The sequence below is a fragment of the Oryzias latipes genome, chromosome 7 (genome assembly GCF_002234675.1).
Source record: "Oryzias latipes chromosome 7, ASM223467v1".
NCBI classification, from domain to species: Eukaryota; Metazoa; Chordata; class Actinopteri; order Beloniformes; family Adrianichthyidae; genus Oryzias; species Oryzias latipes.
The window spans coordinates 29,058,888-29,084,635 of record NC_019865.2 but is presented as its reverse complement, the minus strand read 5'-3'; the positions used below and the strand labels follow the sequence as shown (position 1 = coordinate 29,084,635).

At 42.1% G+C, this 25,748-nt stretch overlaps 2 protein-coding genes across 6 annotated transcripts in view; both read right to left on the bottom strand.

The window, feature by feature from the left end:
• On the bottom strand, positions 1–20,601 carry hm13 (histocompatibility minor 13). 4 transcript variants are annotated; one of them, XM_023957003.1, is made up of 12 exons: positions 20,039–20,601; positions 17,813–17,848; positions 12,700–12,798; positions 12,540–12,622; positions 12,384–12,472; positions 11,753–11,838; positions 11,541–11,666; positions 11,348–11,405; positions 8,830–8,950; positions 8,626–8,728; positions 6,577–6,662; positions 1–1,306 (listed from the first exon to the last, which is right to left on the bottom strand). In XM_023957003.1, exons 1-12 carry the CDS (start codon positions 20,255–20,257, stop codon positions 1,234–1,236), a joined length of 1,179 nt encoding a protein of 392 aa, XP_023812771.1. In that variant the 5' UTR covers positions 20,258–20,601; the 3' UTR covers positions 1–1,233. The 4 variants fall into 4 exon arrangements, with proteins under 4 accessions (XP_023812771.1, XP_023812772.1, XP_011471260.1 ...); XM_011472958.2 differs by lacking the exon at positions 1–1,306 and adding an exon at positions 4,843–5,288; XM_023957004.1 differs by lacking the exon at positions 17,813–17,848.
• Positions 20,602–21,913: 1,312 nt separating this feature from the next.
• Positions 21,914–25,748, bottom strand: part of LOC101169591 (deoxyribonuclease-1) — a 23,753-nt gene continuing 19,918 nt past the window's right edge. For both annotated transcript variants that reach the window (XM_004086324.4, XM_011472960.3), the window contains 3 exons: positions 25,146–25,303; positions 24,350–24,446; positions 21,914–23,977 (listed from right to left, as the gene is read on the bottom strand). In XM_004086324.4, the coding sequence (XP_004086372.1) occupies positions 23,846–23,977; positions 24,350–24,446; positions 25,146–25,303 (387 nt within the window). In that variant the 3' untranslated portion in view covers positions 21,914–23,845. The remainder of the gene's footprint in view (positions 23,978–24,349; positions 24,447–25,145; positions 25,304–25,748) is intronic.

Here is a 25,748-nt window from a genome sequence, read left to right as displayed (position 1 = left end):
AGCTCATTGTTACAAGTTTATTTCATCCCTTTATTGATCCCAAATCAAAAGGGACTTGACAAATTTCAAACACAGCTTCAGAGCGTTGGCCTGTGGGAAACAGCTGCTTTAATAAATTCACTTCAATAAATCACTTAAAGACAGAGCATCTTAAAAGCAGCTGGACTTATTAAGCCATCCTCATCAACTGGACCTTTAACATCACAATCTTGACCTTTAAATATATAAATCACCAAACTAGAAAATGAACGACTGAATTTGTTGTTTATTTTAATTTAAATCCAAATAACTCAAATTCAGAAGAGCCAATTGAACAAATGTTCCTCCAACTAGCTCCAAGTCCAAAAAATAACTGCCAGTGCAGTTCTGTTTTCTGTTCCATCCCTTAAATTGTGCCGCATGTATGACAGCACAACTGGAAATTCTGTAAGAGGACAACATAATGAGGCAAACACGCTTCTGTGCAGAAAACAGGCATATATTTTAAGCACTGAACTGTGATTGGCTGGCAGGGCTCGGGTGCACGCTGCTGCATTCAGTAAACTCTGACGCCACATCAGCAGATGGTTGAAACATAAGTGACATTTATTTTGTCAAGAACCTGAACAACCAACGATCATACAAACCGATTTTCACAACACGGAGCTCTGACGAACGAGAACGTAACGAGCCGTTTGACAACTAAAAACTGCGCCGGGGTTTTCCACCGTAAAATTCAGGCCTTTCGCCAAACAAATGAAAGCGTCAAATAAAACGGAGTGAGTGGAAAAAGCTGGTGTGAAAAGCAGAAAGCAGCAGGATCAGCGGTCAGTGAGAAAAGCCAGACATGTTGGGAAACGTAGGAAAACCAGCGAGAGAGAGGATGCTGACAGTGAAGCTGGCTCTTCATCGAGCTCCTGCATACAGAAAAGCTTGTTAAACTGCACAGTTTCTTCAGTTTCTTGGCAGAGCTGAGCCAAACTGTAAACGCAGAAAACCTCTGAGGATGCTGCAGCTGTGAATATGCGTCCGCGTCGCGGATCCGTCTCTGCTGTTGCCGTGGAAACCAGCTGCTATTTCCAGTCACCGGAGGCAAACACATTGGTAAAATAGCCCCCCCATTTCCTCCGGCGATTAACACTAAGCAGGAGAGGTGCGATGGGGCGGGGCTTCAATGAAACATGGCAGCAGCAGGTTGGATAAGAGATGTCGGGGGGGGGGGGGGGGGGGGGGGTTGGAGTTGAGAGGAAATCCTCATTGGTCCTTCTTGTCAGACGCTGATGAGTCCTCTTTGGTGCCTGCCTCTTCAGCAGGAGTCTCCTCATATCTGCAAAAAAAACGAGGAAACAAAGTGAATCAAACCTACAAACATTAGGGTTTTAACCCAACAACAGAAATTCCCTCTAAAGTCTTGCCTCACAGTGAGAGGTGGGTTCTGGTTCAAATCCCAGCTAAGTTCTTTCTACGTAGAGTTTGCATCCTCTCCTTGGTCTATCCTCCAGGTTCCACCCACAGTCCAAAAACAGGCTTCATAGGTTCACTGATGACTCTGGACCGTCCCTTAGGCGTAAATGTGAAACTATGTAGACAACTGTCCGACTGAACCCCTTTTCCACCCAGCAGTGCCTGGGTTTGGTACCAGCAGTGGGTATAGAAGATGGATGGATTCATTTTTCGTGGGCAGAATTCACACTACACATTTATGTTCATATCTTTATTATTCATTTTATTTCCCTTATTTCTTATTTTATCTCTCTCAGAGAAAGGTTTTGAAACTTTTTGATACAATAAAAAAAGAAACTATACCATGATCCGGGTGAATACTCGATTCTGATTGGCTGCTGGGTTTGCATTAAAAAGTAATGCACAGGCATAATTGCACACCTAAACAATTAATCTGCTTTTTTGCGAAAAAAGCGATCCAAACCGATAAAATAGCAAGAACAAAGTACTAAAACTGGTTGAATATTTATTTCTTTTGTAAGTAACCGTGGTTATAAGCAGGTTAATGGCTTTCGATGTGTGCATTATGAGAATTAATGCACTTCTAAGGGCAGCTATGGTGCAGCGGTCAACCTCTGATCTTAAAATTGTAGATTCGATTCCCCCCTTGCCCGCCCATGTGTTGAAGTGTCCTTGGGCAAGACACTGAACCCCACCTTGCCTCTGGTGAAAGGTCGGCGCCAGTGTTCGGCAGCAGAGCTGCCGTGTGTGGATGGGTGAATGAGTTTGTGACTGTAAAGCACTTCTGACCGTCGAGGAAGGTAGAAAGCGCTATACAAGTACACAACATTTACCATTTACCATTCGTGGAAGTGCTTTTCGATGTATGGTTCAGGCTTCCACGACAGGGGTCAATTACTGATAATGCACACTTAGTCAGCCATTAACCGTACATAAACCAGACATTTATCAGTCTGATAAACTGGAGACACCTTCAGTGCACAGCAACAGGACCTGTGACGAGGAGCCAAACTACACATGCAGCTACATTCCATCCAGAATATCGCAACAGCAAATGCATAATAAATGATGAGAAGTGTGCGGAATGTGATGTGCATTCACAACGAACGCAATTCGTTCATCGTGGGCAGACGTGTCCAATTTCAATGCCAAGTCGATGTACAGACGTGATCTGAGGTCCAGCAGCACAATTTGCGGATTGGGCGCTGCACGCCAGTCTGGTGGCAGTGCAATTTGAGCCTTGTGACATGATATAGGCGGCATGTCCAGAGTTTAAATAACTTTACATTGGTGAAGAAGACGCAGCATGTCAAGCAGTCAGGAACTCAGCTTTAAGGCCCGTACACACCGGGACGAATATTCGCCAGGCGTTATTCGCCAGCGTTTTTCGCCACGTTTTTTGTGTTCACACCCAGGCGATTTTCGCTGACGATGAGCCGAGCGAACATGCAATTTCATTCCCTGACATTAGATGGCGCTTAATGTAAACAGAAATACTCCTGTACACAAGGTGGCGCTGCGCAACTTTACGATTCTTAAAGTCGCTTTTCACTCAAAAGAAGAGAGCAAGTATTTACGCGCTTGTCAGAATCATACAAAGAAAACATGAATATTTCAAGCATCAGTAGCTCCAACTGGTACTTGGTAAGGGGATATTTTAGAATGTCCGTCATTATTTCTTTGCGGCAGTGTAGACACTACTTGGTGTTTATCTTCTTCGCTGGTATGTGTGCTCAGCAAGGCAGTTTTGTGTTTGAGCGCCCCCAAGTTGTGTTTTACTGTAACTTCAGAAGCTCCAGAGACGTGTGCAAAAGCGCCATTCTCATTGGTCGTCGCGTCGAAAAAAAAAAACGGCGTTTTTTTTTTTTGACGCTTTGGCGCGTGGCGTTTTTTCGCGTCGGTGTGCACACTCATATTGGTGCCCTTTGTTTAATCACGAGGCGTTAAACGTCGGCGAAAATCGCCGGCGAAATTCGTCCCGGTCTGAACAGGCCTTTAGCCAGTGATGTGTTCAAAGACGCAATCAGCGGGTGAAGTCCAAAAAAAAAAAAAAAAAACGTGGAAAAAACTGTTTTTCTCCTGAACTTTAACATTTTTCTTACTTCCATTGAGACAATGATAAACGATTCCTCTGATTGTATTCCTATTTTCACTTTTTTCCTCCTCGGGCACGTCAGACATGTGGAAGCAGCGCTGAGAGCACAGTCATTCAGCTACAGCTCCTGCAGTAGATGGAGAGTCTCTGAATGATCTCCTGAACCCAGACATGGAGACGTGATCACTGATGGTTTTGTAGAGCTGTTCAAAACACGGAGGCAGGCTGGCTCCGTGGTTGGCACAAGGTTGGACCCTCTGGCTACTGTAGCAGAGAGAAGGACACTAAAAAAACTAACCTGGATCCTGGACAATGCCACCCGCCCTCTGCACACGACCATCAGCAGCCAGAGAAGCACCTTCAGCAAGAGGCTGCTCCTCCCAAGGTGCAGGACTAATAGACTGAGAAACTCCTTTGTCCCCCGTGCCATCAAACTCTTTAACCACCACTTAGGAGGGGGGGGGGAGGACAGAAGGGAAAGGCCCTGAATGACTTTTTTTTATATGCCGTTTTTGCAGTACTGTAAACTGTCTTTACTGTTTTTACTTTTTTGATTATTGTACTGCTTTTTTCCTACATGTATGTCAAATAGTGCTGTATACGATGGAGATGTCAATTTCCATCCGGGAACCTCCCAAAGGGATAAATAAAGTTGTCTATCCATCTATCCATCTATAAGAAATAAACCTGATCCCCCTACATTATCCATGGTTTCCATACACTGTAAAGGAGATATTCAGGCTCCATGTAGCAATCAGACCACAAATTTGGCGGCAGTTCCTCCATGCCCCACGACTCGGGCATGAAATTTATGAGCAATTTTATGGTCAAGCTTTGAGTAGTCAATAGGCCACACATCCAAATAGAGTCATCTGACAAATTTGACACGCAAAATCGCATTCATTGTGAACGTAGTAACACATGCAGCGTGGGCAAATCCTAATTTCTTTCTTTTGTTGGTTGGAACACATGCTTTAGGTCACGATCAGCTTTTGAAACCAAAAACGAACCAGGTTCCAGTACACTGAACTAAAGTTTCCATGGATTGAGAATTGCTGAATGAAAGAGCCTTTGAATAAAAACATTGGCAGAGCACAAGAAGATGAAGCTAGAACTTCAGTTTGATGCAATGACAATTTTCTCAGTCGTGATAGAAGGCTTGCTAATGAAGAAAACCATAGTAAGATCAGAATCAGAAAGAAAGGTCCATTTGTTCATCAGGAAAGATTTATTTACAGCACAAGCAGAACAACTGGATCTCAGTTCCATTGAGCTTTAATGAGGGAAGCCAATGATCCTCAAGGTTGTCTGAGAAAACATTTATTCCAGCTTTGACAAAAAAGTCAAAATATTCTGTCACTGATTAAACATGGTCCGTGACTTTTCTGTTGTTGTTTTGTTGTTTGTGTGAGGTTTGAATCCCTGAATAACAGACGACGAGCAGTTATTATTGTCGAGGTTCTGCGGCTGGAGGGTTGGTGGCTCAGGGGAATGGGTTTCATCTTGGACAGACAAAGCTGATTTCATTAGTTCATTTTGTTTATTTTACCAGTCCAGTCCAGACAGGAAAATATATTAAGGGCGGGGCTTCTACAGGGAGGTGGGCTGTAATCGACGGCGGAGTGGGGAGGAGCCTGTGGCCAAACAGACAGCATCCATGGAGGAGGCCAGGCTGGCCGGGGAGCCACTCACAGTGGGAAAGGAAGTTAGCCTGGGAGAACCAGGAAGAACTTCCTCTGACGATTCGTAGCTAAGGCCAACGGGATGAGAGCAGGTAGAAAGAGGAAGAGGACAGAAGAGATGAAGAGAATGAAAGAAGTCAGAGAAAAAGTAGATGAAATGGAGAAAAAGAAAGAAAAGAAAGAGGGGGGTAAGTTTTTTATCTCTGGTGATGATCAGAGTTTGTGACTAAACAGTCGAGATAAGATGTGAGGACTGGAGGAAAGGAAAAAAAGGATAACGGAGAGAGGAAGAGGCTAACGAACAACTGATGCGCAATAAGGAACAAAATGAAAGGTCAGGCACCCCCCCCCCCCCCCCCCACTCCTTGCTGGAATAATAAGATTCCTTTAGATCTGAGAATGACTTGATCCATTCAAGTGCTCATCTTCAGCATGCTTGGCCTTCTAAGCAGTGAAGGCGTCCTGTTAAACCCCTGACACCTACAGATTACCGAAGATCAGATCTTCTGACACCCACATGGGGAACGGGGGGGTCGTAAAGGAACATCTACAGAGGAAGTAAACTGAAGACCTTCAACTATGCTCAGCACTGTGGTTAGATCAACGTTGCATCTGTTGGGGTGGCATCACCAGAGCCAGTGACCTCAGGAGGAACAAACTGACAAAATGACACTGTTCAGCTCTAGAGCTGAATGTTCAAATAAAGACGCTTTACAAGCTGCTTTTTCCTCGTTGTCGTGTCATGGCAACCCTGCTCTTTAAAGCTCAGTTTTTACTGTGTTTTGTTGTTTGTAGGTGTGGTTTTTGTTTCCCTTCGGAGTGGCCCTAGCCTGGTGCGGTTCCACTTATGGGGAGACTATTTCTAGTTTTTTTTACTTTTTTCTGGACTTTTCTGAGCCCCCCTTGGGGAGCCTAACGGTTTCAGCAGCGGCTGAGTTGGTTACACCGGAGATCAGCTGTTGGCCTTGCGCAACACCGTCCTTCTCTACGCGGAGAAACCAGATTCCCAAAGAAATACGGAGGAAAAGAAGAGGCTGGGGGGCCGGACGAAAGCTCCAGGAGAGGAAACAAAAGTAGAGGTCACTCATATCATCCGTCATTATGGGACACATTCGTCCCCTCCTCAACAAAACCGACGAGCTGAAGGTACTAACCCGGCTTCTATGGGAGTTCAAGGATACGTGGCTGAACGGACTGCACCTGGACTCTGTGGCTTCCTTGGAGGGGTTTAAACTTTTGCGAGCGGACAGAAGTGAGGCGTGTGACCCGCAGCGTATGTCAATGAGTTTCGCAGTCCCTCCTGATTGTCAATAGGGACTTCTTCATTAAGCCTAAGCGGTTGCCATGGTGACTCACCTGAACATCTCCGTGAGTTCTCCTTTGAATAGCGCCACAATGACAGGGAAGCCCACGCAGGCCGGAACCAGGTAGAGCAGAGCGGGCTGCAGACAGAACACGCCAGAACTTGGTTCAGAACTGGAGATCAACCAATATGGTTTTATCCTCATGCTGATTATTAGTGGTCGAGAAGGTCAATAACATATTTGGAGACGATAAACATTTCCAGTAAAAGTGTTTTAGAATAATAAAACTCCAACAATTGACTTTGTTAATTTAAATTTACTAAAGTAATAAACTGGTCCCATAAGTGCAGGGAGTAACAGCCTCAGTAGTGTATTTTATTAAATTGGTTTTTAAAGTTAAAAAAGTTCCCTGAAAGTTTTCAAAGTAAATAAAGTTCAACTTTAACATAAATGACTTATCCTTGTGATGAGTTGGCACAAAAACATAATGTGAGGAGAGTTCCATGCCCCTGTAAAGTCTTTTAATGTCAAATAAACAAATCCCTTTCGAAGGTTTTATCAAGTAAATGAAACAAAGATAAAAACTATTTGAGAAGAATGTGACTGTTTTACTGTCAGAAGTCCCAGTTAATCCATTAACTACCCAACCAATCTGCTGCCAATCGCTTGCCATGGAGGAGTCAAACGTGTTTTCAGTAAAGTTTTCTAAATGTACTCTCATTTGCCGGTTAAGATCCACTCCAATTAAAATCATATTTTTTGGTGTCAACTTGTTTAGTAACATTTTTCTCACAATAGAAGGACATTTCTCAAAGAATTAAAGATTAAAGCTGCATTTCTGAAGATTACTTCGTCAAAATGGCAAAAGATCAGGAGAAAAAAGGTGTTTGTAGACACCATGAAGGACTGTGGACAGTTTGTCTAAATCCTTCACTTGCAGACAGACAGATCCATGAACGTCTGAGCTGGTCTCTCAGGCTTTTTGGTTTATGATAAAACCTGCATAATCGTAATCAAAAGACCCCTGGAAACCATTTTATAACGGCTAAACTACAGTTGCAGTGGGACTTTAAGCAGCAGAGATTGTGGTAAAAAAGCAAAGCTGATCTGTGTTTTCTCCAACGAAACGGCTCGCAATCAGCAGAGACCTCGCTAAAGAGGCGCGTAGGGACTGATGAGGGTGACGCTTTCTGGCTCGTTTGCGAGTCGCTTTATTGGCCTTGTTGGCCCAGCAGAGGAGGGAGGGGCCACAGTTATACCTGCTCAAAGAGCAGCCAAGGTGCTCACGCTGTTTTTTCCCCTCCTTTTGGGAAAAAAACAATTATTCATTTCTTCACACGCAATTAATGTGATTACAAGACATTTGCGTTAAAAGGGACAGCGCTAGCTGCAAATAGCGTGACATGCAGAGGACTAAATGCATGGTTTCCAGTTTAATATTGGCCCATCAGATTAAAGAAACAACATAGGTCTAAATAAACATGGTGGAACCCCTTCAGGCTAAGCTCTTTGAGAACCCATCGAACCTTTTAACAGCGCAGCTTTAGCTCCAGTGTTCACATTCTATGAACTACCGTAACTCTTTCAGTGGATTCTGAAGCCCAGAAAAGCAACTTTGAGTGGATATCTACAGCTTTACAGCTGTGAAGTTCTTACACAATCAGCTGATTCACATTGTGTTACAGTATTTAAAGAGCGTGTGTTGCTGTCAGGTCTGAACACTGGTTCACTGTGAAGACTTGTTCAGCCTCTTTAAAAAGCTCAGGCATCTGGGTTTTCCACTTCTACATAAGGAGCCAAATTCCACAGCCAAATAAACTGACACTGGATGTGTTTTTTTACCCCAAACTCTATTTGCCATCAAACCAAGTCAAAGAGTTGAACCCTCTGCACTGTGAGCGAGCGTCTTCACAGAAATACATCCCAGACAAACATCCTTTAATGTGGATTTCCCCCCCCTGCTTTTTAGTTTTTGGTTCTATTATTGTTTTCAGAACTATATTTTCTAAAATCCAAAGACTTGAGTCTTCACAATTAATGTCACGTCTTAGAATACACGTAGACCCAAGTTTAATGAAAAGGTTGGTTGACCTCAATGTACCTGTGCGTGTTTGAAGGTGTGCATGACAAAAATGGTGAGGCCAAGGCCAAAGATGTAGGCCAAGAAGCTGGAGTAGAAATACGTCCGGCTGTTCTTCTTTAAGCTGCGCATAAACAGGAAAAAACAGATCTCAGTGGGGTCCAAACAGAAAAAAAGGCTCCTGTTGGTCATCATGAATGATGGTTGATGTGAGTGTGGACTGACCTGACGTCAAAGCGCAGCAGCAGAGCGATGAAGATGCCTGGAATGACGATGTCGCCCAGTCCCAACATGGCAAAGTTATTGGCTTCCAGCCCCTTTTCCAGCAAGTCCTGGGGGAACACCACTGGAGGACAGAGCAGCAAACCTCACTTTTCAAATCCAAACTAATCCTTCAGGCAACTGAAGACAATGAACAGCAATTTAAAAACGGTTTTCATCAAATTATTTTTTTTTATTGAATACCAATATTGCACATTAAAAAAGAACATTCTGGCTACAAAGACAGAAAGAGTGTAATAGCCATACGTGTGCAGTAGAGAGAAGAGCAGGCTGATCTTCAAGGCCCAATCTTTTTTTTTACATTTCATCGAGTTCAATGGACAAACGAAAACGTTACGTTGTCTTGACTGGACAACGTCAGGGGTAGCATTCTACTGCCTTTATTCATCTCTTTGGTTAGTTCAATATTCGTTCACACTACGGTAACTTTTCCTGACTCACAACTCACTTTAACAATGGTGGTTTGATTGACAGATGGCATTTGCACTCTTGCCAGCCACTGATAAGCCTGTTTGTTTGTCATATTCAATGAGTGGGCTTTTCTGGGCTTCAGAATCCAATGAATTTCTGGTATCAATGGGTCACGTGTCTACAGCCTTTGTCCATCTCTGTTCTACACAGATTATGGTTGAACTTAACTGTAACAGATGTTGAAAACAAAATGCAGGTCAGCTTTTATGATGACGTCAACCGCAGGTCCACTTATTTAACCCTTGTGCTATCTTAGATGACCCCACCCTTACATTGACATGTTCTCCCTACCATGACAAAGGTGGATAAAGGTGGAAAGATTTCATGTAATCCATGGACACCAGTGAAGATCACAAATCATTGAAGAAAAAAGGTTCAGAGTAGGGCTTGGCGATAAAACGATAATTATCGTTATTGCGATATTACCTTTTTTCGATAGTGAAATGAGTCTATTGCGATAAACTTTCGTTTTAAATGAACACGGGAGAAACCCCCGGAAGACCCGCCCTCTTGTCCAATCACAATTAAGTATCACAGGGCTAGACCAATCACTGAATAAACTGCGCCACGTCTAGTTAGAGTGAACGTTATTTACAAGCTAGGATGCAAGCTAGTATCTGCATGCGTTGCAAATCCTAACACTTGCAGAAAATGAATGTTCCGTCTGAAGAGAAGTTAACAAACTCGAGCCAAGCGGGCGCAGATGAAGGTTCAAGAGGCATTGTAGAACGGACCGGCCTGAAAAGTTCCGCCGTGTGGACGTTTTTCGGTTATCTAAAGTCGGATAAAAGTCAAAGTAACGTCTACTGCAAATTGTGCCAAAGAAACGTTCCTAATAAATGTGGAAATACCACCAACCTTTTTTCTCACTTAAAGCAGCACCACCCCCTCGAGCATGCTCAATGCCAGACTTCAAAAACAACGGTAAGACCTGCGCTGCAGCAGCAGTCTTTACATTCGGCATTTTCCAATGTAACGCCATACGACAAAAAATCTACAGTGGTGGAAAATCCACGAGAAAAGTTTCCCGAGGATTAGCTGCCTGGCAAAGCGCTATTTGTGTATCCCTGCGACCAGCACCCCATCTGAGAGGGTATTTAGTACAGGGGGTAATATTGTAACCTGTCAAAGGGCAGCTTTAAAACCTGAAATGGTTGATACACTCGTCTTCCTTGCCCGTAATCTGTAGGCTTTTGTTCATTTAGCAGAAATCACACTGACCATGGTGCCCATTTGTTGCCTCACAGAATAGGAGGCCATTTAAGTTGATCTGTTGTTCTTTTTTGACTTGTCTTTGAAAGCTATTCGAAGTTGCACAAAGTATTTAACTAAGAACTTTTTTGTTTTAAGTTTTCTTTAATTTCTTGAAGAGCATTTTAAAGAAACTGAGGAGTTTCTTGGGAGTTTTTTTTAGTTTATTGCACTTTTTTTTATATTGACATAATTGTGTCAATTTTTTGTCTATTTTTCTGTTAAACTTGAAAGTTCAAACATTTGAATTTATTTGTGGTCTTTTAAAACTGTGTGCAATAAAGATTACTTTGAAAAATATAGTTATTTGATATCGTTTTTAATATCGTTATCGCACAATATGAAAAAAACAATATCGTGATATGAAAAATCCAATATCGCCCAGCCCTAGTTCAGAGCACTGTCTAGTGGGTCTAGATGACCCAACTCCCAACGATAAAGTGCCTAGGATAGCACAAGGGTTAAACACCAACTTCAATGAAAATGGTGTTTTTGATGATCAACAAGTTCTTGTGGCGTTTTTCTCATGATGGAGGACATACATGAAGAATATTGAGAAATTGTATTTATGGGTGTTTTTTATTCAAAATGTTGTGAATCAGGAGCAGACGAAGAAATGCTGTTTAATAAAGAACTTGTATGAGACGCAGGCTTGGCGGGTTGCAACCTCCCTGCTCTGCTCTCATCACACTTCAGAGGACATTTATGAAGGACTGCTGTTGTGCTCGTTCTCACTCACATTTAATCGGTGCTTCAAAGGACTTTGCCACGGTTACCATGACGTTGGTCCCAAACACCTGGAGAGTTTGAGAAGACAAGAACAACTTTTGAATGACCACCTGAACTTAGACCAAATCCTGACTGCATCATAAAAAAAACAAGCAGTGAAATGTCCGTCAAAAAGGCAGAAGAGGGTTTCATGAGCGTCTCACCCAGAAAACATCATAGACGAACAGCCCCCCCAGCAGGATGCAGCCAGTACTGACGTTGTTCAGGTGGAGTAGCTCCACCCCGTTCAAGGCAAACGCCAGGCCGAACAGGTTGTTGGCTATCCAGTGCTGTGGTGTGACAAAACAAAGGCAGCGGTGATCCACCCTCCTACCAGCATTACTGTAATCAGACTGCAGGGAATCCATCAGATTACCTTCTTGAGCAAGTACCAGACTCCCACCACACTGCTGATACACAGACACACCAGGTTCTTGGTGTCAAACTCATAGTTGACTATTTCTGTTGAGAGACAGAAGACGGATCAGAACTTTCCCACCGTCTGATTAAAGACGGGATGACTAGTTCTTGTCTAAATGACCCAATACTGAACCATGAGAACCTTCAATTTTATAAAACAAATTGGATTTAAAATAACTGTTATTTTCCCTCAGATTTGCTCTTTTTTCTAACTAAGTGTGTTCCAGAAAAAACTTCACTGAGCGAAGGTATTACTTAGCGTTTCTCAACTCAAAGGTGTTTCAACAGATCTGCAAATACAGTCAAATCCTCTGCATTTCAGGGTTGAGGCCCAGAATTTAGTAACCCTTTCTGCCTTCATGTGATTAACTACCTTAAAGCTGTCTGTGCACCAATACCGACAGACAGGTCTCTCCAGCACACTGACATTTAGAAAAGGCGATTTTTAGAGCATCTTCAGACAGGAATGAGCTTTTTGTGCGCATTCCTTCAGCAGATCCACCTTGTTTTCATAGACAAAGTTAAGACTTTGGGCGGGGCTTGCAGCAGCATAGCTGATGTTCAAACATGGACAGTTTGGAGCTCACCCTCTTTGGACTCCCCGGAGCCCTGAGTGAAGAGCAGCTGGTACTGCTTGTTTGGCAAAGACACGGGAAAGATTCTGGACATCAGTGGACTGTGGGACACATCAGGTTAGAGGTCTTGGTTTAACTGCAGTGATTTGTACACGATTGCTGACTTACCTCATAGTGTGCGACAGAGCCAGGACGCCCAGCACAAAGAAGTAGACGGACAGCAGCAGGTTGATGTACTCTTGAGAAAACACCTGATCAACAGCACAGAGTTTAAACAACACTCCCCCCCCAGCTTCAATGAAAGGTAGCAGCTGAGACCCCAACTTACCTTGAAGAAGAGGTAAAGCCCAAACAGAGTACAGCTGGCAATGATGGGAAAGCGGGCGGCGTCCCGGCTGGTGATGGTCTCCGGCATGTCTGCAGAGTTCTGCAGGATAAAGAGTCAGCTCATGACTGAACTGCCTGCAGGGTCGACAAACTAAGTCTATGGATAACGTTCTACAGAAACCTTTTAAAAAGAGGCTTGTTTGTTAAATACACCAAATGTAAAGCCGCTGGTCAGGTGGGTCTTTGGACAACATCAGCATTTGATGAATTCACTGGAGTTCCAGCCGGATTTATGGAATTTATGGATGATGGAGCAATTTGCTCTCATGAAGAGGACCACGATACCTGCTGACAGGTATATCCCAACGTCTGATTGGTTCAAAGGGTTCAAGTTTAAAACCAAACGAATCATTCATTCCTTTTTTGTGTTTTCAGTGATCCGAGTTGTGTCGAGCTGTTTGTTTATTCTCTCCCGCCATCTTACAGCCTCTCACACCCCCTAAGCTAAATAATGACAGCAATATCGTAGCTTTCCAGCCGTACAGTTTAGATCCAGATTCCATCTCAGACGAGGAAAACAAAGACGTTCATGGATTTATTTGTCTGTTAGTGGATGATTCAGAAAGGGGCAGAGCAGGGAGCTTGGGGCCCGCCCAGCGTATTTTCTACATCACAAGTAAGCTCTTCTTTAAACTGCATCTTTCTGTCTGCTTCTGATCCACAACGATTTGAAAAAAGAACCTGAAACACTGAAAATTTTGAGATTGATTTTTTATGCATTCCATCATCATAAAAATGCCACAAGAACACATTAAAGACAACAAAAACACCAATAGAGTGGCTCTTTAACAAATAGTACACAACTCAGGGGGTAAAATGTCAAATCATTTTCAAGCTGTTTGTCACATCTGTTTCCTCAGAATGCTGAAACCTCACAGCCTGCTGCAGATGAGCACTAAGGAAGCTGAACTGAAAGGTTTGCTTAAAGCTGATGCTCTCGCCCTCAAGAACAGCTGTCCTGGTGTTCAGCTGCAGGAATGTGTGGACTGCAGGTGGTCTGCTTTGGTAAACAGGTGTCAGCAGGTTTCAGAGCACAGAAGTCTCCAAGGACCCCACATGAATAAAGAAATGTTTCATGTTTACTTCGAACAGCCGGGCCGACCCTGGTCCTCAGGAGCCACCACCCTGCCCGTCCTCCAGTCCTCCCTGACCAGCCCGCTGCTGATTATGACTCACGTGATTCCACATCCTGATTGGCTGAACTGATTTAGGTAGTCAGCATCTAGCAGTCCAGAGAGAGCAGGAATACAGACTCTCCAGCACCAGAGATGGCCAGCCGACTTTTTACAGGGTTCCTCTGCCATTTCTCCGTCCAACGTTCACAGCACATAGACAAAGCCGGGTGAAAAACATTTCTCCATGTTTAGGTTCCTTCTGTTCTTTTGATGCTTTACTTCCAACAAGCTTTAAACTTAATCGTTCCCTCAGGTGACACTAGATCCACATGTCTGCCACAGAGAAACATCACACACATTTCAGAAGGGCCCTCATAAGAACCACAGTATCTGCTTACATGTTTGGTCCAAACAAAAAGGCATTGTGCAAGTTTCAGATTGTTCTGTCAGAAACAAATGTTCCGTGCAGGAATGGCGACCAATGAACCCTTGTGGCGATTTGCCATTCAGCCCACCATAAAGCATCGGTCTACAAACAGCCTGAGACTCAACTTCATCTATATTCTCCTCCAACCGGTCTCCTGAGATGCAAACTGGGTCGGAGACACAAGACAAGGGAGTTCTGAAGCTTCCCTTCTTCATCTTTGCACCTGCTGACACCTCAGCTCTGATCAGTTCTGTCAGAACATGCGGACGTGTTAAAAACAGATGAAACCCCGCCTGCACCTGCGCTAAAATGTGATGAAGACGGCACTTTTCCGAAGTCCTGGACAAACTTTTTGGATAGCACAAGATCAGTTCAGCCAGTGCAGGAACGATGGAGGTCTATAGGGTGGTGTGAATGTCAACATTCCCTAGCTTCATTTAGGCAGAGAAGGTTAGAAAAAACCCAATGAAATAAAGAATAATTATGTCGCTATGAAAATTCAGTTTGTCCTTTTGAAATGATAGTGTTTTACCAGACATCTTCATTTAAATGGTCGTGCTATAGCACAGCTCATGTAGTTTTTTTGCTTTAATTTTTTTTAAATTAAACCTTGTAAATATTTGTGTTAAAAACCAAAGCATGCATCAGCAGTTATGTAAGGATAATGCACTTCAAAGTTTTGCTTCCGTGAAGTGCGTTAATTCTGACAATGGAAACTTCGAAGTAGGGTTGGGCGATGTCCCCTAATTTGGCCGCTGACGATGTTTGCTGTCAACCATCGGGATGGACGATGACATCGTCGGGGGGGGGGGGGGTGTATTTTTTTTACATTTTTCGTTCTTATATAACTGCTATTCGTTATTTTGCTTTTTTCATTTTATTTCCCAACTAATGGTTAATCCGCGATGAGCCAGTATAAACTGAGGGAAGTGACTTTAACAGAAAAAGTAACAAACAAAATAGAAAAGAAGTAGTCCACTCCCGCACTTAGCGGAGTGGACCGGCGGAGTGCGAATTTACAGCTTTGTGTTTGATGGGAAGGGGGGGGGGGGGGGTACATGAGCGGTATGTGTGGGAGATTTAAGACTGCGATCCGTCCCGCAGCTCTAGGGGTACGAGCTATCAAACTCAGAACCGGGTCTAAACGTGTGTCTGAGCACAGCACGGATCGTCAGCACACACAGAGGTTTGAGCATCAAAGCAGAAATGTCGCTCAGTCCTTAGAAAACATTCAAACAATCACGCGGATTTGTGTTTCCAGTCGTGTCCCGACTAAATAAAGGCTGATGTTATTCACAGGATGCAGCGCCACCCAAAGCTAATGTTGTTAGACCGTGTTAGCATACTGCTAATCCTGGCTCCGTTCAGAAAAAGCACTGGCCACACGGATTAAAATTCAAATGATGAGCGAACAGGTGTTTCATAATAACCGTAACATTATTAAAAGCACGTTTAGAAGATCATCTCGTATTTTACCGAGCTGACATGTCAATATATATAGCCGCTCGGCGCTGTTATCGTTTTGTATTGAATTGTCATATTCAATAAAGTTTGGAAAAAAAGCCGCTCGGCGGAAGTTGTATCCCCTTCCGGTTTTCAAACTGCGCATGTGCGAATACTGCGCATGTGCGAATGATTTATTCCGACCAAAATTGTGACCTTAGTGAACGTTTTTATATTCTGAAAACATTTTTCTGGGCCCATCTACACGGTTGGATTCTAATCCGACCATTGATCCCATCAAAATATTTTGTACATGTAACCGCGGCTTATGGTGTCGACGCGCAACGTGGCGGGGGCGTGGCATCACGATGGTGGTCTCTCCATCGGGATGTCAGTCACCCATCACGATGGACGATGATATCGTCCATCGGCACAACCCTACTTCGAAGGCCATTAACCCGCTTAGACCATAGTCACTTAAAAAAGAAATAAGTATTCAATTTTTGGTCTTTTAATTTTTTCTCTTTAAATCACCTTTTCACAAAAACGGACTATTTGATGCGTGGTACGGCACGTTGTCATTGTAACAGGTGAGCCAGCAACGACCTTGACTGCAGCGGCAAATGAAAGCGATATGGTAAATGGTAAATGGCGTATACTTATATAGCGCCTTTCTTCCTACAAGGACAAAGCACTTTACAGTCACAGACCCATTCACCCAGTCACACACACATTCATACACCGGTGGCGGCTCAGCTGCCAAACACAGGCGCCCGCCTACCACCAGAGGCAAGGTGGGGTTCAGTGTCTTGCCCAAGGACACTTCGACTCATGGGCGTGCAAGGCGGGAATCGAACCTGCAACCTTACGATCATGGGACGACCGCCCTACCGCTGCACCACGGCCGCCCACAAAGGAAAGCGATGTCTATGCTGATGGTCATGATGGGTTAGATAAAGCATCAGTTCAGAGAGAAGGTTCCCCTCTTACCGCTTGTTTTTGTCCAGATGATGAAGCTAAAGTTTGTTTTAAAGAACCCAGCGCAGTGATACAGAACTTTTAAGCTATGTGACGGAACTATTTTTAAGGCATGCATTATCACTTTTTAAATGCACACCCAGCAGCAAATCAGAATCGATTGGAACGTGAAGGATGTGGAAAACTGTCAGAGAAGAACAGAAAGTCACAGCTTCAGTTTTGTTTGCGTTGAGCTGATAACATCCAAAAGGTTTTTTGCTTCGACTATTCATGGTAGCTTTTTGTCCCCCACATGTCACTCAACACCAGCTGTGTGGTTAAGGATGTCTACATTTGGCAGTTTCAAATTGAGGGTTTCAGTGACGGTATGTGGTCCTTTAGTTCACATCTGCACTTAGATCAACTTTCTGCAATCAGGCTCATCAGGCTATGACCTTGAATGTCTGACCTCTACTTTAGCACAAATGCCCTCTGGTTAGTCTGTTATGGGAATGCTGACAACAGCATTTGATTTGCTAAATATTTCAAGCTGCCACGACATTGTTTTAACATTTCATAGCCGTTTCTGTAGTCTTTTGCGATGCGCATCTCGCACAGGTTCACATCAGGATGACAAAAAATTGGGGATTTATTGTCCAGGCCTAATTCGGACGCCCCGAAAGAGAGGCATATGCCATGTTAGTGCACCAAGTAGTGTGTATGGAGGGAATTCAGACACAGCCCATGATTTTTCTGTCAAAAAGATGGCATCTTTTATTCCCATCATGCACTTTGGTTTTTACTTTTTTTGGGGCGTGGTCTAGTTCTCCCCAGTACTGGAGAATTTAAGACACAAACAAGTTTAAAAAGAAAAGGGAATCCCCCAACTGCTAAAACCACTTCTCCAAGCAGGAAGCTGGTTTTCTGTTAATGCACGACACAGACGTGAAGGCGTGCCGCTCTACAACGACTCGTTGGATTTGCCTTGCTGATGGCTCTGGTTAACAGACACACATGCACACCTTGGAAGCTGAACGGCTGCTGCGTGAACACTAGCATCATTCAAGTGGTTTTCATGCAGTTGACAGGAAGTGTGCGGCTCTCATACTCACTCTGAACCCAGAATGGTAATCATTTTCTCCCAGCTCCTACAGACAGACAGAGAGACGGACAGACAGGATGGGTGGACAGACAGGTGTGCACGGACAGACAAGGAGAAAAGAAGGGTCAAATTGGAGATAAGAAGAAAAAAGAAAGCAGGAGCGAAATGAAGAAGCAGATCACTTTTCAGAAAGCAAACAAAGAGGTGGTCTCATTTGTGTGTCACAGAGATCGTAACCAAATCCAATCCTGTTGGAGAGTCTTATTCAACAGATTGATCCAGACCATTTCTGTGTAAACTCCATCAGGGAAGACATTCAAACGTTTACCGTTCAGTTATGTTTGCCTGACAGAAATCAATCTGCACAGAACTGGAACTCAACCATCTAGTTGGTTTGACGTTGATCAACATCTTGCATCATAAATGAACTGATCGGAGTTGAACATCATGAGTTTGGTTAAGAACCTGCTGGCCTGTAAACAGAAAATGGTCCAAAGACAGAAGAGAAAGATGCAGCTGTACCAGCAGCTGCATTCATTCCAAGCAGGTCTTTGACCTCTAAGCCACCAGAGCAGAACACACAATCACAAAAACATACTACAAGCTTGTATGAGCGACTCATGCTGCCCTCTGATGACAGCACCGTAGAACTACAGACATGTAGAGATTTGTGTAGAAAGGTCAACATCAGCTCTGACTGTCATGAACATTTCTGCTGATAAGTCTCGCTGAGTTTCTTGACCTCACAGTGACAATGGAGGCATTAGTGAGATGAGTTGTATTTAGATTGAAACACAAGTCTGGAAGTTTTTAAAAGTCAACTCCTAGATGGGGCGTGCCCGATCCTGGTCCTGGAGATCTACCACCCTGCCTGTTTGCCGCCTCTCCCTTCCTAGTTGCTGATGATTAGTTGGTAAGATCTCAGGGACCACGATCAGGGCACAGATGATCTGCAGAATATGCTAGCTTAGCATGTTAACTACTGTGGACTGTGATGATCACCAACAAACAAAGATCACTTTATTGACACAAAGAGGAGCAGGCCCAAATTTAACAGCTATTCCAAAAAAAAAAAAAAAACTCGACCACTCATGCCATAACACAAAAGATCCAACAATCTCGTGATGATATAGAGGTTATGTAATTCTGCCAGGACCCAATGGCCATTGTGGCTGTGAACACATCTCATGCTACTGTAGCAGACTTCAACTGCAGCAAACTGCTGTGTTGGAAAAGAGGCCTGAAGCCAAAGGTCAACAAAACTTGGGTTGTGGTTGTTGCCTTAACCTGGTGGCGTGTGTGACAGTTCATGAAAACAACAAAAACTTTTCCTCCATGAGAAAAATCACCAAATTTCACACTTTGCCACAAAATGGCCACAAAGCCAAGGGTGCTTTGTCCATACCATGATCATTTCAAAACTTAACTTGTATTTTCCTGACACGTTGGTTTCATTTGTGTATGCTGCAATGTTTTGAGCCCTGTTAGAGATTTTGGCCCATTCTATTTATTTGGCAGTTTTGTCTTCTGTGATGTCATCCTTATTTGGGGTGGGGTCTGGGGGGGGTGTCACTGTGTCCAAAATTCAATTTCTCTGGTTACAAGGTGTGTGCAAATTTTGGTCAGTGTGTAGCTGAAAGGAACGGGTCCAATATATATATACATACACATACATAAATTACATATAAATACATACATACCTGATCAATATTTTAAATTTAAAGGCAGTGACATGTTGCATCATTTGTACCCCACAGCTCTTTAACGGCTCTAAAACATTTGACTCCTGTGTTGACGGATACACCACGGTTTTTGCTGTCATTACCACCACCAGTTGTTCACTGCGCATGTCACTGCGCATATATGACACCCCGAAAAGACAGCGTGAAGTACACGTCTGCAGGTGACACACACGACTCACTGGACGGCGCGCAATTAACATATGTGCTGCTTCAGATCCCGGAAATCCTCCATCCGTGTGTCCAAAAGAATCAATGAACAATTAAATTACAGAACAAACCACCTGATGCGCGAACTCCGAAAAAACATGCCTCCCAAGAGCACGTGAACGCAACAAGTGCGAATGCTTTTAAAGAATGCTAGTGTGTGGCCTTTATGGCAGTTTGGAAAATTTGCTCCGATTTGCAAACGGATACACATTAGATAGAATCATTTTAATTATTCTGTCCTTGCTAACCCTGCTCTCTGGAGGTGGCTAGCGGTTCTCGAGCGTTACCTTAGACTTGGAGCAGGTCACGGACCGCAGAGCTCCGAAAAAGATGGGCAGCAGCGCCATGAACACCAAGCTACCGTACGCCAGCGCCGTGCCCTCCGGGGTGGCCACGAATTTAGCCGTGGCGTTGAGCGCCTCAGTCCCGTTGGAGTCCGTGGCGTTCAGGATAACAGCGGAGGCGGCCTCCGGGGCCGAGGCCGGGACTTGTTCAGCCTCAGACATGACTTTTCTAAAAACGGCGTCTTGAAGTGGACTGCTCCGGCTTTGAGGAAAACTGTAGGTCGGATGGAGGAAGCAGCTGAAGCTGTGCGGCGCTCATTCATCAACCAGCGGCGGCGGCTGGACTCGCAATAAGGCCACGTTTCCTAAAGCTGTGAGCGAGGTGAAGCCGGAGACAGGAGGTCTCACTCTGCTGCTTTTCCACGATACCTTCCCCTCGACGATCAAGTCAAGACATAAAACCATCTGATTTTAAAATCAAATAAGTCAAGTAGGACAATTAGATTATCAAATTAATTAACAGAACATATGTTGTTTCTCTTATTTAATTGATAAAAAGCTTAGCAATCGTTCTTACTCTTGTTTTTCTTAATATTATGAGGTTATTAGGACCATCTAGATATAGAAATATAAATAATAAAGGTTTATTTCCCCAACAGTTGTCGACTGATTGTCTAAAATAAGATTGAAAAAAACTTAAGGTAAAAGATTAAAAAATACTAAATCACTTATATTTGCTATTTTTATTATTTCTAATTCAGTTTTCATTTATTTAACTGGGTATTTTATTTTGTTTGATTAAATATTAAGGCATTTAAAAATAATATTCTTCCACTATTAATCTTTATGTTTTATTTTATCCTTATTATTTGATTAAATACTTAAGATTTTTCACTAAGTCCACGTGATTTTATCTAAATAATAGATTGATGACATTAAAATCTATAGCTCTAACAAAACTCAAAAACCCTTACAACCAATAGCGATAGAGAAAATAAAATATTACAATTCACTATTTATGCACAAATGAAAAAACCCACGTCCTTTTAATCTAACTCTAGTTAATCCTTTTGATTTGTTGTATGGTTGAATCACCTGAAGAAAATCTTTGAACAGAATTTCATAAATCAGAATGGTTATTTCTTTTTATTATTTTTTATATTTTTTCATATGACCTACTTTGTTTTTGTTTTCTGGATCTTCCTCCTGTGTTTTTCTTTTCGTAAAAAAGAAAATAGACGATCTTTGCAGTAGTCAACCTGAGCTGCTTCTTCGTGGTGTTGTGGTTAGGAAAACTGAACTGCAGAGCCCCCTAAAGTTCAGATAAGTAATTGAAAAGTCTGAGTAGCGTACTTCATCTGCAGCGTCAACAGAATAATCCTCATTTTAAAAGAGTTATTCTAATCTAATCCATGATGTTTGTCTTGTAGCTGAGCACTATTAGCTCCACATTAAATATTAATTAATTAAATATACCTGTATAAATAATAAATAACGAATCATAAATAAAATGTGGTCAGATGCTCTTTGGACCTGTCTTTAAACAGGTCTGTAAAAATTAGGGATGAAATCCTTTTACCACCTCCATGCCTGAGACCAAATGTATTACTTCACTCAGTGCACCCACTACGTATTCTAGTCCTGTTCCCTCTCTAATGAGTTCACAGTCAGTATCAAATATCCGTCTACACACATGTAACTACACTTGTGTTTTCGTTGATCTCGTTAAGCGTTTGACACCTATGACCATAATTTTTTTGAAGTAAACTTAGCTTGTATGGTAGAAGATTGGCACTTCAATGGACTTCTAGTCACTCGAAAAAGAGGCTGTAGTATGTACAAAGAGAGGGTATAAAGTCATGTGGGGTACTTCATGGATCAGTCTTGGGTCCCAAATTATTTATTCTTTACATAAAAGATATTGCCAGCACATACAAATACTTAAAATCTATATTATTTGCAGATGATAAACCTTTTTTTTGTAAAGGTATAAATCTAGAGCAGGCAATTAAAGTAATACAGAGTTAGTAAAGATAAAAGAATGGTTGGATACGAATAAATTACCTTTAGGCTGTCAAACATATTTTATTCAGTAATAGAAATAAGAACAATACTATTTCTGTAAACATAGGTGGCACTACCATTAAAAGGGTAGATGAAATAAAGTTAAAGGTGTAATAATTGATGACAAGTTTTCTTAGAAACTTCACTTTAGTGGTATAAAATCAAACAAAGCCAAAGGAATTGCTACTTTACACAGGCTGGAATGGTCCCTAAATCACAAAGCATTACATTTACTCTACAACTCCTATTGCTCCACATCTCCAATACTGGATAGGAATTTGCGATACTAATTATAAAACATACTTAACCCAATCTTAACATTACAAGAAATGGCTTTAAGAATGGTTATATAGAGACCCATCAAGACCACTATTCAGTAAATGGAAAATATTAACATTTAGTGACCTAGTTGATTTCAAAATTCTCAAATCTATGTACAAAGCAGAATAGACATGATTTCCCCTCAATATACAGGTTAAAGTCAATAAAAGACATTTTGACTTAAGAGGACATGAAATATCCAGAAAACCAAGATTTAGAACAAAGGCATTGGAGAGGTCTATTTCAGTAACGGACCAACATGTGGAATAAATTGGAAAAAGAAACTAAAAATACTAAATCAACTGCCGCCTTTAAAAGTCTTACTAAAAATGAGATGTTTAGCAAATATATTTCGTGTGCAGAAGCATTTATCAAGAAAAGACAATCTATTTAACTGAGTAGGTGATGCCACTAAACCTGTGTGTAAGATTCAATAAGGGTTTGTGTAGATAAATGGGTGGATAAGTGTGTATGTATTTCTGTTTATTTAATACTTATGTTAAGATCCTTTTCATTTGCTTCAATGTACTTTGAATTATTTTTGTTGATGTAGTGATGGGGGCAGAAAATGTATGTTCTCTTCCTTCTTCCCCTTTTCATTTATGAACTGTTATAATTATATTAGTTATTAAATGAAATAAATGTAAGAAAACTACTGTAGTCCCTGTAATCAGGTAGACGGGGATCAGCGAGACTCCTGCAACAATCACGTTCATGTTCTATGCAGGGTTCCCATAACTTTAAAGGTGTAAATTTATGTCTGCCGATTCAAACTGATCTAAACTTTCCATGCTGCAAAACCAAACAGACCACAAACAGCATTTTTAAAATACAGTAAAACAAATTTATTGACTTAAAAAGTTGAGTTTGTTAAAAAAAAAAAAACACACACAATCAAGGACATTAAAAGAGTCATTCCAGACTTAAATCTCTGTTCCAAAAATAAAGAATTGTTGGCTAAAGGTTTGAGAAAGACAAAGTGAGAAAAATGTTCTATAGGTTTCAGAGCTTTCAGAGGAAATAATGTCCTTTCCACCAGGTCACAGCTGCTTCCTGTCTGTCAGGTGGCAATGGTTTGATTTCCTGGAATGAAACTGCTTGATGGCACTTCTGATAAAACCCGAAATCTTGGAGGTTCCAGAGGCAACAGCAAACCAAAATCATACACTTAAAGAAAAAGAATCAGCAGCCAGTTCAATCAGGTGTATAGAATCAAATCTTGTTGCTTTTAACCAACAGGGAGAGCGTGCTGCGTAAACTCGGTTTTCACTGATTTGTTGCGCAGATCTGGAGCTGCTGATTGTCTCGGTTGTTGTGCTGCAGGAGCCCCAACTGAGAAAAACAGACTATTACAGACTATACATTCAAACCAAAAGAAACTAAAGACTCCGAGGGGATTTTGGAGCCCTGGAATCCAGCCGCTGATCACGAAACAGGAAGGAGAAAGCGCGCCACCACAGAGACGCACAAGATGATTGTAAGGGGCGTGGCCTGATGCAGAAGGCCAGAGGCTTTCAGCCTCACCTCCACTGGGAAGTGTTGGCTTAGCTCCAGGACCTAGAGAGCACACATGACAGAAGAGTCAAAGGGCTGTGAGAATCTTGTGCTTCTATCAAAACAGGTTTGGTCTTACTTTTTATGTATGGTCAAGAACTTTAAACATTTTTAAATAGATTATTAAGATAGATTATGACATAAATTGTTGACATTCCTGAACGATTTTTTATCATGTTTGGGTTAAATTCATGACTACTGATCCTAAGTTGGATATATCAGAGTACGGATCCATATTTGTCTTGTCGGTAATAGACCTCCGATCTTTGACATGTCACTTGTGTTGAGGCACGTTTACTTCAAAATTCACTTCTGATTGAACATATGGCAAACGTATGTTTTTGGATTTAAAAAAAAAAGGAAATGTCATCTCACCTTAGTCTTAGAATATTTAAATTCTTTGCCAAAGTTAAATACTTTTCCTGAGTACGGCTCAATGGCCTTCAGGAAGGTCTGTCCATGCACCACAATCCTGTTACACAACGACACACACAGAAACACACAGAACCGGTAAGAGAAAACAGCTGCTGGTCAACAGTTTTCAGCCAAAAAAAACTTTTTTCTCTATCAGGTTTTTTCAAATGAAAAAAAAAAAAGTTCTTCAAACCACTCAGTGCTCAAAAAAAAAAAACACACGCAAAGAAGCACACTCATCTGCAGAAACGCAAAAAGCAACTAAAACAAAAGCACACTTGAGAAACAAAAAATATGTAGAAACACGCACGCGCAGAATTGTTACACAAGACATGCAGAAACACACACACATAGGAAAAGGAACACTTGCTTAAATGCCAAAACATGTAGAAACACACAGGTGCAGAAATACAAGAACAGGTAAACAAGAGCCACAAAGAATTACACAAATGCACAAAGATGTATAGGACACACATGGGCAGAACTCCCAAACACGTAGAAACTCATTTGTGGAAACATAAAAAAAAATACAATAAAACATGACTTTAGGAACACGAAAACACACACGCAACACACACCTGTAGAAACACATAAATGCAAAAACAAGTAATTATGCACAGTCACACACCTGAAGTGAAAAAAAAAAGACACTAAATCATACAGAAACAAAACATGCAGAAAAACAAAAACCGGTAAAACTCACAAATGCCTACAAAATCCCATACATGAAGAAAAGCAAAGATGTAGAAACCCTTACCTGTCATATGCACAGTTTGTGGAGTCGGTGACGGTGGTGTCCTCTAGTTCTCCAATCAACCAAGAGAAGCTGGAGTTTGTATACAGACGGATGTTTTTTCGGTCAGATCGGGTCACGTAGCCGCAGCTGGCATGGAAATCCCCCAGGAACATCACGTTCTGTACAGTCAAAGAAACCAAAGCTGAGCTTGACTCTGTCACACAACAGTGTATTTTATGGTACCGCACTTTTACGACCACTCTAAATGCCATTTAATTTGTATCACAATTCAATTCTGCACCTTGTGCGCTGCTTCTGGTTGTGCTAACTTACCAGGAAACGATGTGCTGTGGTAAATGACGCACAATAACATGTCAAATAGTAAACTATAAAGCCGCACCACTTGATGTATTGTTGGGCCATTATGGGTACTGTAGACAGGGGACTGTAGCTTTAATATAGTGAAATGAAAAAACTAAGCACATTGTTTAGTATGTTATGTCTGCAGGTTATTACAAGCTGGATAGAAGTGAAGTTTTATTATTACTTGGTGACTTGGACAACTTTAAATCTTTACTTTCACAACAAATGCAGCCAGTTACCTATGGAAAGAAAATAGACTCA

Bases quoted from the DNA above. Each gene is read 5' to 3' on its own strand.
- hm13 (XM_011472958.2), bottom strand. From the start codon at position 20,257: ATGTCTGAGGCTGAACAAGTCCCGGCCTCGGCCCCGGAGGCCGCCTCC. The intron at 12,623-12,699 runs GTAAGTTGGGGT...GCTGTTGATCAG, and splicing joins GGCTTTACCTCTTCTTCAAG to GTGTTTTCTCAAGAGTACAT. The intron at 11,667-11,752 runs GTAATCTGATGG...GTCACACCACAG, and splicing joins TCTGGTACTTGCTCAAGAAG to CACTGGATAGCCAACAACCT.